This window comes from Lissotriton vulgaris, chromosome 8 (assembly GCF_964263255.1).
Source record: "Lissotriton vulgaris chromosome 8, aLisVul1.2, whole genome shotgun sequence".
NCBI classification, from domain to species: Eukaryota; Metazoa; Chordata; class Amphibia; order Caudata; family Salamandridae; genus Lissotriton; species Lissotriton vulgaris.
The window spans coordinates 229,804,728-229,818,248 of record NC_141696.1 but is presented as its reverse complement, the minus strand read 5'-3'; the positions used below and the strand labels follow the sequence as shown (position 1 = coordinate 229,818,248).

The 13,521-nt window shown below is 42.8% G+C and overlaps 1 protein-coding gene across 1 annotated transcript in view; it reads right to left on the bottom strand.

The window, feature by feature from the left end:
- TIAM1 (TIAM Rac1 associated GEF 1) overlaps nt 1–13,521 on the bottom strand; it is a 499,324-nt gene that overhangs the window by 168,713 nt on the left and 317,090 nt on the right. Inside the window, exon 13 of the mRNA XM_086934005.1 lies at nt 4,757–4,843. Within this exon, the coding sequence (XP_086790131.1) occupies nt 4,757–4,843 (87 nt within the window). The remainder of the gene's footprint in view (nt 1–4,756; nt 4,844–13,521) is intronic.

The window sequence follows — 13,521 nt, the reverse complement described above, 5'->3', positions numbered from 1 at the left end:
TCTCTAATTGTAAAACCAAAAACGTTATATACGTCATCCAGTGTCCTTGCCCCAAGATTTACATCGGGAAAACAAACCAGCAAGTTAATTTTCGCATCAGTCAGCACAGGTCCAGGATTAGAAAGAAAGTGCTTACGGCACCCATGGTTGAACATTTTATTGATAATTCCCATTCAGAATTGAATTTCAAGTGGTCAGTAATATTTACACTTGGTACAACACAGCGCCCGGCAGACATCGACAAGATGTTGCTCCAGAAGGAAGCATACCTGATCCTTAAGTTCAATAGCACCCTCACAGGGCTTAACAGTATGTCTGAACTATCAAGAATTTAGCTGGTTTTTCCTACAATGACCTAGCTTTGATTAGCTCTTTTTGCCCCCCCCCCCCTGCCTTGCATTTGTCTTCTTTGTATTCATAAGGTGGACCCCTATGCAGCCCATGAGCCCCACATAATGGCTCCCCTTTGCCTTCCGTGTTCTAACTTTCATCCCAGACATGAGTGCAAATACCAATCCATTCTCACTCGGTGCGCCTTTGAATTTTTCAAAATTGGGACTACATTTCCCATAATGCAATGGGACGCTGGTCGTCCCTTTTTCTAGTAGTCCAAAATGGCCCCACGTAACGTTAGGCATTCTTCGAGAAGCCTTCTATTGGAATAGTGACTGTCCGAGGACAGGTAAGAAACGCGCTCCCTTTGGGAGCCTCATTTCACGTAGCAACCCGCTTCGCTCGGGAGCTTTGATTCATGTACAAACTGACAGCTTGCAGACGCGTATTTCAATCGCGCCTTTGTTCCCTTTTCTCAGCGCGCCACAGAAACGGAGATAAATCAAAACACTCCGACTTCTGACTCCTGGGCCACCATGATCCGTGCAGCTGACCCAGGTAGGCTTCTTTCCACCAGCCCATAACTTAGTTGTTAAATATTTGCTAAGTGCAACCAGTTTGACGCTCGCTTTCACTTTGTTCATATAGGAGCTTCATGCTGATTTCAACCTAGAGGGACACCGCTTTATTGCACACAAAACGCAAGGTATGGGGCCCCCTTTTCCTAAATAACGCATATCAAGTCCTTTAAAGGTTGACATTAGATCATAAGCCTTTTGCTTTTAATTGACAGGACTCAAAGACTTTTATCCTCGATCTCCTCCCTCTAAGGGGCGCCAGACGGTGCACATAGAGGTAGGCTCAAATCCTGATTCTCCCATTCTTTTTTGATGCATATTCAATTATATGAAACAACATTTTGTGCTTTATTCATTTTAGAACTAAACCTTTGTGTCATCGCCCCCTGTCCATTGAACAGTGCTTGGGAGCCTGATAACCACAGGTACCCTTCTCATTCAAAACTCTATGAGTTCAATCGCTTCACATTTAGTCTTGGCTTTCAAAACTGTCCTCTATTTTTTATTTCTTTTACACAGACTATTCACAAAGCCCTGATGAGGGTTCGAATACGTTCTGCTCGAACCTGAAACGCGTCTCAACCTAGAGGGACACCGCTTTATTGCACACAAAACGCAAGGACTCAAAGACTTTTATCCTCGATCTCCTCCCTCTAAGGGGCGCCAGACGGTGCACATAGAGAACTAAACCTTTGTGTCATCGCCCCCTGTCCATTGAACAGTGCTTGGGAGCCTGATAACCACAGACTATTCACAAAGCCCTGATGAGGGTTCGAATACGTTCTGCTCGAACCTGAAACGCGTCGGCATTACGCAAGAGTACAGTAATACATTAATTGTATCTATGCTAATGGACATTGTGCAAGCTCTTGCCCCCTTTTTCACTTCGCTTTGGTGGTTTCAAAACAGGCATTCATATTTAACCATGAATTACTAAATGTGTTAATATTCCCTCTGTGTTCTTATGTATCTCATCAATTGCCATTGTGTATAATCATTGTTTGTATTTGTATAACCATTGTGTTGATTGTGTGGGTTCTTCCCCTTTTTCTGCTTTTGAAAAAAACATTTTGCCAAAAATTTCAAAAAAATAGTAGTAATTGGTATAAATAAATGTACCTTCACATGTGCAATTCAGTTACACGTGCCTTCTTCGAATAATTGTGTACTATTTTGAGGTGTGGGCATCTTCTCTTTTTTCCTTCATTAGATTATGGTCCAGCCCCTCCTCAGTCCCAATCAGGACCTAACTCCTTCTTTCCGCCAGTTATGAGTAGGAGGGGCATAGGTCCTGGACCCGGTCTCTGCGCGCGTCCGCCGGGCATCTGTGCCGGTGTCATGTTTTTATGAGCAGAGAAGGAAAACAAGCTAGAACACCTAACACAATGGCATCACTAGTAAGGCCTAAAGTGCACGATTGCTTACCCTTGTTCCCCCGGGGCCCACTGATGACACACAGCGTAAAAACACACTTTCCTCAATCACTATTTGATGAAGAATAAAACCAGAGCATTAATGAGGTAACCCTTAGAGAGTATAAATGTATATTTTTATTGCTCCTTTGTATTATAATCTACGTGAGGAACTGGAAGTATCCTCTTCACCATTCAAGACTGTTGCTACTTTCTTGATGCACATATTGTATTTAAGGTAGTGGGAGGTGCATAGGAAGTGATTCATTGGAATCACTGTGAACTATATACTCCCAATGAATTTTTATTTGTATTACAGTGTAAGAAACAACCTTGAATGTATATCAGAACCCAAGTGTGTGTACTCAAAAGAACAGAATGTATATGTCTTAAGCAAAGAAGGGGGTTGGGTGTTGCCAACGCCCTGATAATATCAATCACAGAGAGCTTCCTCAATCTTATGGCTATTAAAATCAAAGTTTCAACAAAATCCCAGAGAATAACGCATTGACAATTTCTGGCAGCATATCATGTGCCATTGCATGTACATACAGAGATAAGGTTTTAGCAATATCCATTGCACATTCAGCAACATGACAAGTCACAGTGGTGATATTGAGTGTTCCTGTTTTCTCGCCTATCCCATTCCCCTTTCCCTCAGTTTACTGCTGAGATATTACTTTTGTGTATGCTCGACTGTGGATAGCAAGTGGTGTGGAAATGTGCATTGCTCCCGCTGGATCCAGAAATCAAGTTTGTGCATTCTGATAACAGTTAGAATTTTGGTTCATGTCAGAACAAAAACTTTATAAGAATTCTGCCCTAAAGACTACCTGACTTGCCAACTTCTCAGATTGGTCAAGTCAGATCTTATGTTTGAACTTCCCAGGCAGTTGTTGCAGCTCTGGTGTCATATTTGATTGGAAGGTTTTGAATTGGTGTTTCATTGCACACAGGCATGTGAAAAGGAGAGCAGTAGAGTTATTAATGTGCATACTGTATGCTGGAATTGAAGTCCTCTCTAGAGATGAATCCAATATTTTGTTCTCATGTGGCAGCACACTGCCTGCCTGTCTAGATTGATTTGAGAGAGCACCTCTATGCCCTTATCTCAACCCCAGTGCCTGCCTTGGGTCATTCTCAAGCGAGGACTACTTTGATAATGCATCCTTTATTTATTATTATTATTTTTTTTTTTACAAATACCTGAGTGAACATGGTCAAAATTACTACATTTCTCGAATAGCACTTTTGTTTTATTTGCAACAAAATTTTACATACATGGGTAGTTACTTTAATCCCGTAGTTCTTGTAAAGTTTCTACTTAGAAGTCCATTTCTACTTTGTTCTGCTTCCATTTCGATCTGAAATTCCTCAAGTACACTCTTACAGGTATGACTGCCTTGTGGTGGCATGTGGCGCCTTCTCTCAGACATCTAGGTCCAGGCAGTAGTGCCAAGGATAGATGTAAAACAGAAAGGAAAAGCTCAGTAAGTACATCTATCAACTGCAGCAGTTCGATTAGCTGGAATGCTGCTGCCTTTCCTCGTGTGGATTGTTCTTTTCAGTAAATCGTTACCTCCTTTCCCTGTAACTAACAGGACATTTACATGAATATCACAAATTGGCAAGATAAGACATTAATTAAAGAGTCAATGCCCCTTTGTTACAGGTTCAAATGTCATAAATAATGGTGGATGTTACTGAAGCCAGATGGACTGTAAGAGGCAAAGTTGTGCTAGCATTCACCTCTAATTGCAGAACCATCCCTTGAGGGTTGTCTACATGGAGCACAGAAGAAAGAGAACCAAAATTATGTGTTGTAGTCACACTCCCATTCAACATATTGTCAAGGGCATTGTGCTGCACACGATATGACATGTAGAGATACACATGCTATTTACTTTCCTCTTAGTGACCCTACAGCTACTTGTCCATATCATTCAGATGCAAGACACATTAGACTAACATTCAAAAATTTGAATTTATTTAATGACAACTCTCTTTGTTCTGGTTCACTGACATATGCTGCTGGGTCATCACAGTTTTTGGCATGTTCTGTTTTGTAGTGAAGAGGAAACATCTTTACTCAGCCAATCTCAACATCATTACATATCACTGTCTGAACAGACAAGAAGGCGCCTGCCTTTTTAACTGGAAAGGATCTTGGTTACTGCAGTAGCTGGCAACAGATACTCCTACACATTTTCAAGCAAAAATGTTTATTGTAAGTATCCATTCCGTTCCCTTCTGCTCTAGTTTGCACATGTATGTATATACAGTGTGTGCCAAGACCCCAGGCCTATATAGCACTTTAGTCTTTTTAACAAAGCTTTAAGGAGACGCATACAAAATTGTCAAGAGTCAAATAAAAAAAACGTTTTGTGTGCAGAGATTACTAAATGACAAGGCACAGTTTTCCCATACTCATACCTCTCTTAAAAGCTAGACCAGTTTCCTTTATATGGTTTACATAAAGCCGATGGATCCCTTCTTCTTCCACAGATGCCAATGAAAAACCTATGAAGATATCAAAATACACTTGCATTTAAAGAAAAGAAAATAAGAAATATATTTACCTAAATTATGAACTCAATGGTACTGAAATATTGGTGAGAATCAATTTCCCTGAACATGTTCTGTGCCATTCATGCCGATTACCGCAATATAACATATCCAAATGGACTGTCCTTACAACACATCTAACTTCTATAATAGTTCAACACAATGTTAATGCTGAATCTTACAAGTCACTACAGAAAAAGTATGTCTAATCAACACAAGGAATCCAGTAGCTTGACATTTTTTGTTTGTTTTTGGGTTTTATATAGCGCGAACACGACCCAAAGTTATCACAGTACTTTACATGAGCACCAGTTGTGTTTGAGACTGATTCATTAATTTTATTAGGCATGGGGAGATTAAGTGATTTGAGACAGGATTTTGAGCTGTCCCTGCAAAGACTCGAACCTGGTTCACCGGCTTTGAAGTCGACTGCTCTGTTCGTTAGGGCACATCCTCTCCCTAATGTAATTTTTTTTTTTACACTGCTGTGATGAAAAGTAGGACAACAATATTCATCTATACTTCCATAAAGGCACTGGTTGAATAAGCTTTCAAAAATAGTAGAAAATAACATGCTTTGGAATGAATAAGTTGCTTAAGATAATTGTAGTGGGCACACGATCAAAATACGTTGATTGCCCTCCGACTCAATAAACATACATAGCTTACTGCAGGTATTCAAGTGGGATGAAAAAATGTGTGGGGGGGGCTCTAAAAGAGGTGAGGCTTATTTAATTATGGTGTTGCATAAAGATGTAACCAACATTTCTGCCATTTCCATTGTGGGCCACCGACCCGTATTTTGGCCCCCCTCTGTGCTTTCTATTATTGCATCCAGATCAGTGGTCGAAGTGGGGGGGAAAAAGTTGGGGAACTGTGGGCGGAGATCAGGGGCGGGAACAACCCAAGGATTGGGTCAGTGGGCGGAGTCAGAGGTGTGGCCATAAATAGCAAATCATTCAAATTTTTTGTCTTTGTTTGGCATATGACTACCCAGCTACAGCTTATTGCGTATTTAATTCAGCCAATAGATACACATTTATTTAAGGTTTAATATGAGTTATTGACATTAAAATACATTCACAAAGTGGGATTTGTTTCCAATCACAGAATGTCCCAAATATGCTTAAAAGTGGAATCACAAGCCATTTGTCTCCGAGCCATGGAGTTTGTCATTAGCACTTCTCCCTTTTTCCACAAGACTAGTTCAAACATGAATGACAAAATATCCTAGTTTGCAAATGTTTTCTATACAATTATGGCTTTTCAATATTTGCCACATAATGCATCACCTGCTGCATAATTTCACGATTTTAACTAATAAATTGTTTGTAGCTCAAACGGATCAAAAGTTACAAACAAACGTGACTTGTGTTTCTGTGAAGTGGACAGCCCTTTGCAAAGGTTGACTGATCACGCTTCTCACTGCTGCATTTGTATGATGCACTGCCACTAATAAGGCAAAATCTTTGCAGACTGTTAGCATGTGTAAAAATAATAAAGTATCAGAAAATATACAGCATTATGTTGCAGCTTTTTTTTGCTGCATAATTTAGTCAACACTGCAGAATACTTTTGCCTTCCATTGCTACATAATTCCAGTTGCCCCAGAGCAGATAGCACATGTTTAAAGTGTTTGTGCATGAAGCAGCGAGACCGTGAAGTTTGTGAGTGTGCCCGGGATGCCTCGCACGACGGGATTTATGGTGGGGGGCGGGGGGCAGGAAGGAAGAAACAGTATCATTTTACTTCTCTGCCAGTCTTGCCTCCCTGACCTGCAACAAACGGCAAGCCTTATCTTTGGGCCTTGGCTATTTCTTGCCCTGGAATGAGTGTTTAACTAAAAAAGTAAGGGAACGGAATCTGTTAAATGAAAGAAGTAGGGGCACGCCGTGCCAGGCCGATCCCGCCCACTTCGACCACTGATCCAGATACATAACACGACACCGGACATACACCTAAAACCAGCCAGGATTACTACTTGCTTTGCCAGTGCTTGTTAGCTGTTTACAATAAATTAATAATACCAATGATTTTGTTCTAAATATTATTAAAATGTTTCAGTTCGGAGACTGTGCATGAAACCTTACTGAGAGGCCTGTGAAAGGGGAAGTGGTCTTGAGAGCATCTCAGTCACTCTAGCTACGTTCACTCTGCGTTGGACATGTACGTCATTTTTCTCTCCACATCTCGCCCTTCTGCATCTTAAATTCACCTCATCTTTTTCCTCTTCATCACCCTCTTCGTTCTCTCCTGAATGCACATCCTGGAATATTCTTCACTTCACTACCCCATAAACACACAACATGCCCTCTCAAATGTAAGTACTGCATTTTCTTTTACTTTCACCTTGGCAATATTTTGACTATTGTGGGGTACCTCCTTCACACACATTTGCACAGAATCACAATTGCAAATGGAATACCTGGCCATTGCTCTGTTCTCTCGGCAGAGAGACCAAGAGTTGGATGGCCATGTACTATTAGCACTTTTTGACCCAGAGGCACTATAAGAAGCTTGCACTGCCTTCAGCCTCTTTCTGAACAACTGAGGGTGGCTCAGTGCAAAGTATGCACTACACACGAGTAACATGCAACTTAAAACAAATACACATGCACTGTTTGGGAATGCAAAGTAGTAAAACCTGTGAAATATAAACAGGAACGAAATCACCGACATGGATGACCTTAACTTTTTTTACATTCATTACTCAGAACTCGATCAGCGTTTTTGCCACTGTAGTTAAGGACTTGAATATAGGGCCCGATAGGAACCCGTTTCAAAGTCTGTTTTAACTCTTTCGGTGCAGTGCACATTTTTGCCCTGTGCGGGCGATTTACATAGTGGGAGGGATTCGGACGGCCCCCGGCCGTCCTCCACACACGCCCACCGTGACGCACGACGGCCGGGGGCTGTCATGCGCCCCAAAGGGGTTAAATCATTACCGGGCCCGAGAGCTGGTCCCTTGAAGCCCCGACTTGTTTTATGTTAGTTTTCAAAGTCACATAATGCTTCATTCTAAATTACATGCAATAAACGATATTTCATTTGTTCAAAATAAACACAATGGCAGGTAATGTTGGTATTTTTTTTTAACATTACTAATTAAGAGAGGACTAGGGAATAAATATTCAATGGACTCGTGCCATGAAGAGTGGAATCCCTGTTCTACACGCAGAAATGGTTTTGTGGTAATAAAAAATATAAATGCTGTCAAAATGAGTGCATTTTTAATTATAAAAGTTGATATGAGTCAGTGTTACGTGGGTCTGTCACTGATAAATTGTAGTTTGCCTTCAAAATACTTTTTTTTATGCCTCTGCCAAATAGCTCTAACCACTGCAGAACAGATGAATAGGCACACCACGTACAAACCTCTCAAATATTTATACACTGATATTTCTAAGCAACCACATATTTAACATGAAGATTGAGAAAGATCAAAATAGTTATCAACCAAAAATCCAAAAAACTGGCCTTTTTTATGTGGTTTTCAAATAAAGGGAATTGTCAAGATATTCAATATAAAAATGTGTGTGGATTCAGGCAAGAACACAAATGCAGTAATGCACTTATGGCAAAGCTATGCCATTTTATAACAGACCAGCATCTACAACCCCATAATGACTAGTAGGCTTATTTATACTTAACAAGTTGACGTAGTACTAATAGACTTACCCCGAGTTTCTAGCCAAAAGGGCTCTGAGAGGGTTGTCGTTTTGTAAACTCTGTTTCATTACTTTTTCAGAACCTCACCATGCCATTCAGAAGTGGCTTCACCACATTGGAGTGGGATTTCCAATGAAGAGCCCAAGTGTAATGCCACCATTGACTGCAGTTCCAGTGGAGTATAGGCATGTATGCAATTATTTTTATAGTTAATGAGGCTTGATCCTGCACAACTGGGTTGTAGTAGAAAACACAAATACAGTAATAATGTGACTCCAACAAGGACAGACGTGATAGCAACTGGTGTGTCCACAAGTATTGCGGGAATGGAAACATTCTAACAGCCAAAAAACAAAGATTGCAAAATAAACGACTCCTTCAGAGGTCAAACATCCAGTGATGCATGAATAGAATGCAAAATAGACTTCTTTAAAGTAAGGAGGGAGAGGGAGCGAGAATGCTGAAAGTGAAGCAGGTGACAGTAGCAAAAATTGTCAAAGAGCTTCAGTGAAGTGATTTTTATCATCCCCCAATGACATTCAATTACAACACCACTTAATTTATCAATGTTTCTATTAAGCCAATCAATATAATGCAGAAAGCGGAAACACATTTGACGCTTATTTAGAAGTATTGATGACCTCGTGTGGAAATAAAAGGGTAAAATTCTGAGCTACCAAAAAAATCTATCTGGCTATGAGATGAGGTTATAAAGAGCAGGAAACCAGCAGAGATCGGCATGCATAAGCGTTTACGTCTGAATTTGAGGAAGTGTGTAAAGAAAGGTGAAAGTTGGTGGGCTTATTAAAATGGCAAGAGAATCCCATAATTGTCATAGTGATGACGTAGAGAATGTGGATGCCCAAGAAGAAGGCTGAGACTGAGATTAGGGCTTCAGAACCTTTATTTCGTTTACGGATGAGATCAGGGAAGATTGAAAAGAAAATGAGGGCAGGTAGAGAATAGGCCTGGGCGGCAAATTCCGTTCTGCTTGCGGAACTTGGGTAATTTTGCGTTCTGCGGAAAACAAGGAATTGCCAAAAATTCCGTGGCTTCGCGGAATTTCTTGCTTGTTCGTGCTTTCAAAATGCGTGTTCGCAAGATATTTCTCCCCGAGCACGCAAATAGCGTTCGCGAACAGGAATAAAGCATCACGAAAGGGCGGAACAAGCAATTTCGTGCGTTCACGGAACATTTGCATGCTAGCGGAGATTTTTTACCGTTTTGCTGAGCTTTGCGTAGCGCAACTACGCAAATTCCGCTCACCCCTAGTAGAGAAGACAATTTAATACTGTACAGTACCCTTTTTTTACTGGACAGGACTGGATATATACACAAACCCTATCAGAAACCCCCATCTCACCCTCTCCTGCTACCAACCACCTTAGAAATCTCAGAATTATAATAAGAAAGACAATGCAAACCTATCCCTTTCAACCATGTGCATCTTCATGCATATCCCTATGATCTTCTACAAACCCTGCATATTTCTCATTTCCTCTTCCTCTTCCCGTCATTGCCCTTAACAGTGCTCTACCCTGCCCCATCCCCAAACCGTATACTACTTGTCCTCTCAGACTATGTTCAAGCTAGCTGAATCCGCTCCCTGACCCCTAGTCCTAGAAATGGCTTTTTGACATTTAGTGCTCACATCTGGAAAGGTCTGAATGTCCAAGTTTCTGTGCAGAACTTTTCCATGTTTCCTGACGGTATTTATAGCCTGCTGCCAGACCAGCTCATCTGGCACCTACTCTGTCTTCCATGGGTTTTCAGTGTTCTAGAACATTGGTAAATTACTTTTAATTTATTAGATACTATGTGATATAAAGTGGTCATGAATCCCATGGGAGTGAGCAACGTGACCAATTTCTGCACCGAGCTCGAGTAGTCAGTGGCTGTTATACTTTTGGGGACATCTCTTTATAGGACACTAGCGCGCATACAAACGTGCACATGTCCTCTGCTCTATTCGAACATGCTACTTTGAGAATTTAAGTGCTGAAAATGTAAACAGTTAATACATAAACGCATTTATTATTAGCTACTTCGCCCTAACATATAAGGTTTGCAGCACTTTTACTATATGACTGGACTCCAGGTAACTAGACGGCATTACATTGTACTTCTCTACAGTCTGTCTATAGTCTGTTTCCAACTAGAATTAAAGGCCATAACAAAGCTCAGAGCATTGTTAAGTCCTATAGTGATCGAAAACATGCATGGAAGTCTTTTCTGAATAACAGCCTTTGTCGTAACCTGGGTGCTGTCCTAGAGGTTAGTGCTCAACCTTGACATATAGAAAACTGTTGTGGATGCTGTCCCAGAATAGTCAGAAATCCTTTTTCTGCACACCTAGTGTTAACAAGCATTAGAAATGCAATAGGTCTCGCAGCATTAGAGTTAGTGCTTTTAGAATTGTTTATGGGTTTTTTTGTAAATCTTTAGCATGAGGTTGAGGGTGAGTGAGGGTGAGTGAGGGTGAGGGGTTGAGGGTGAGTGAGGGTGAGGCTGAGGTGTTGAGGGTGAGGGTGAGTGAGGGTGAGTGAGGGGTTGAGGGTGAGGGGTTGAGGGTGAGTGAGGGTGAGTGAGGGTGAGTGAGGGTGAGTGAGGGTGAGTGAGGGTGAGTGAGGGTGAGGGGGTGAGGGGTTGAGGGTGAGTGAGGGTGAGGTTTGAGGGGGAGTGTTCGAGGTTGAGGGTGAGGGGGTGAGGGGTTGAGGGTGAGTGAGGGTGAGGTGTTGAGGGTGAGTGAGGGTGAGTTTTTGAGGGTGGGTGAGGGTGAGGCTGAGGGGTTGAGGGTGAGTGAGGGTGATTGAGGGGTTGGGGTTGAGGGTGAGTGAGGGTGAGTGAGGGTGAGTGAGGGTGAGTGAGGGTGAGTGAGGGTGAGTGAGGGTGAGTGAGTGAGGGTGAGTGAGTGAGGGTGAGTGAGTGAGGGTGAGTGAGTGAGGGTGAGTGAGTGAGGGTGAGTGAGTGAGGGTGAGTGAGGGTGAGTGAGTGAGGGTGAGTGAGGGTGAGTGAGGGTGAGTGAGGGTGAGTGAGGGTGAGTGAGGGTGAGTGAGGGTGAGTGAGGGTGAGTGAGGGTGAGTGAGGGTGAGTGAGTGAGGGTGAGGGGTTGGGGGTGGGTGAGGGTGAGGGGTTGAGGGTGAGTGAGGGTGAGGTGTGCAGTTGTTTTCAGCACTTTAACAGACACCGCATCAAAAAAGGGTAGACTTTTAACAGAGAGGCTAACTGGTACCAAATTTACCTCATTTTGATGTAAACGATACGTAGATAAAACCAAGCATTCCTGTTCAAATGATTCCAAATAGTTGCCCTCCGACGCAGAAGCATGTAAGGCAGTAGATGAATGACAGGTGGGATGAACCAGAGGAGGACTCTTGAGCTGGGGTGGGGGAGAGGGTGGAACATGGGACAATGACTGTCAGAGGCTAAGCCTGAAATCTAGAGAGGAGTTGGGAAAACGTGTTTAGTGAACAAAGTGCATGGATTAGCATTTATGGCCAGAAGTAGTGATCACATAATGCTCCACTTGAACGAAAGGCTGCCCTGGTAATCGGCAGCAGCTATGGCCTATAATACACTGGCAACTCTACCTTTAAGAGCACAAGATACAAAGCATTCGCTAAGCTAATAGGTCTAACCTTGGAGACCAATTGGCTTTGTCAATGGATTTTAGCCAGGCTGAACGGCACCATGAAATGTGCAGCATGGCTAAATAAAAAAAAATACCTTGATGTGACCAGTTGCATCATTTAGTTGCTGTGCCCGCACACTTGCATGCCTACAAAATGACGCAGATAGTTTCAGGTTTTTTTTTCCGTTGTTCTTTTTATTACTGATCCGAGCTGGATCAACAAGTTAAAAGAAAATACGTATGCAAGTGTTTTGTGATTTTTTGAAGTGCAGGTGGCGGGAGCTGGTGTGGCAACACAGAGTGCAGGTGAGGGGAAGCAATGGGGGGTGGGCAAGAGAAGCAACAAGTGACAACAAAGGAGGGCAAGGTGGGGAAGCAACATGAAGGGCCGGGTGACAAACACAGAAAGCCGTGGTGGGAAAGAGAAGCAGGGGGCAAGTAAGCAATGTGGAGTAGATGGGGGAGAAGCACACGAGCAAAAGCTCAACGGGGAGGACACAAGAGTGTGTGCAAAAACATGGAGGCGGGGCAGGGAGAAGCACACAGGTAACAGATAACTACAAAGACTGCAGAGGGATAGAGGTACATGACGGAGACAGGTGGAAAACACGTACACTCTCATGGAGTGCTCAACCAAAAAGAAAAAAATAGTGCTTGAAAAGCAATTGGGGTGGGGGCAAAAAATCCAATCAAAAGAGATGGTAAAGAGACTTGGCTTCATGAGAGGGACAAAGACACAAATGACAAGCTGGGACACAAAGACGCTGAAAAACGAGGGTGACAGGAATGCCAACAAGTGGTAACCAACGGGCAGGCTTCAATCCGATATGTATTTTCATAGCAAACCAACAATAAGTCTTTTGCAACCAGAAAGCTACGATGTCTGGCAGGCACGACCAAAAACCGGAATATGATTGGAAAAAAAATAAAATAAATAAGTCTGTAACAAATGCAATACCGGTTGCTCATTTGCAACGGGCCATGGGGAAACTGGTCGGGTTTCGACATTCAAGGTGCTTAGGAAAAGAGCAGCCAGGGAACATAGAACCATCTCAATTGGAACGAGATGGGGCACACGGAAGAGGAGAGGGAGAAGATTAGCGGGAAAAAGAAAGGGGCAGAGTATTAAACACTGAAAGTAGCAAGAGAAAGAGGAAGGAAGGGCAAAGAAAACAAGTAGTGAGGGGGCGGAGCTGGGGGAGGGTGCGAGAGAGTAGGCAAGGCTAGCGGCAGGCAGGGGAGGAGAGGAGGAGGGGGGAGGTGGGGGAGGGCGGGTTTGGAATGACGAGCTCGCGAGGCGGTGTTGGCGGGGAGGGGGCGGAGCGGGGGAGAG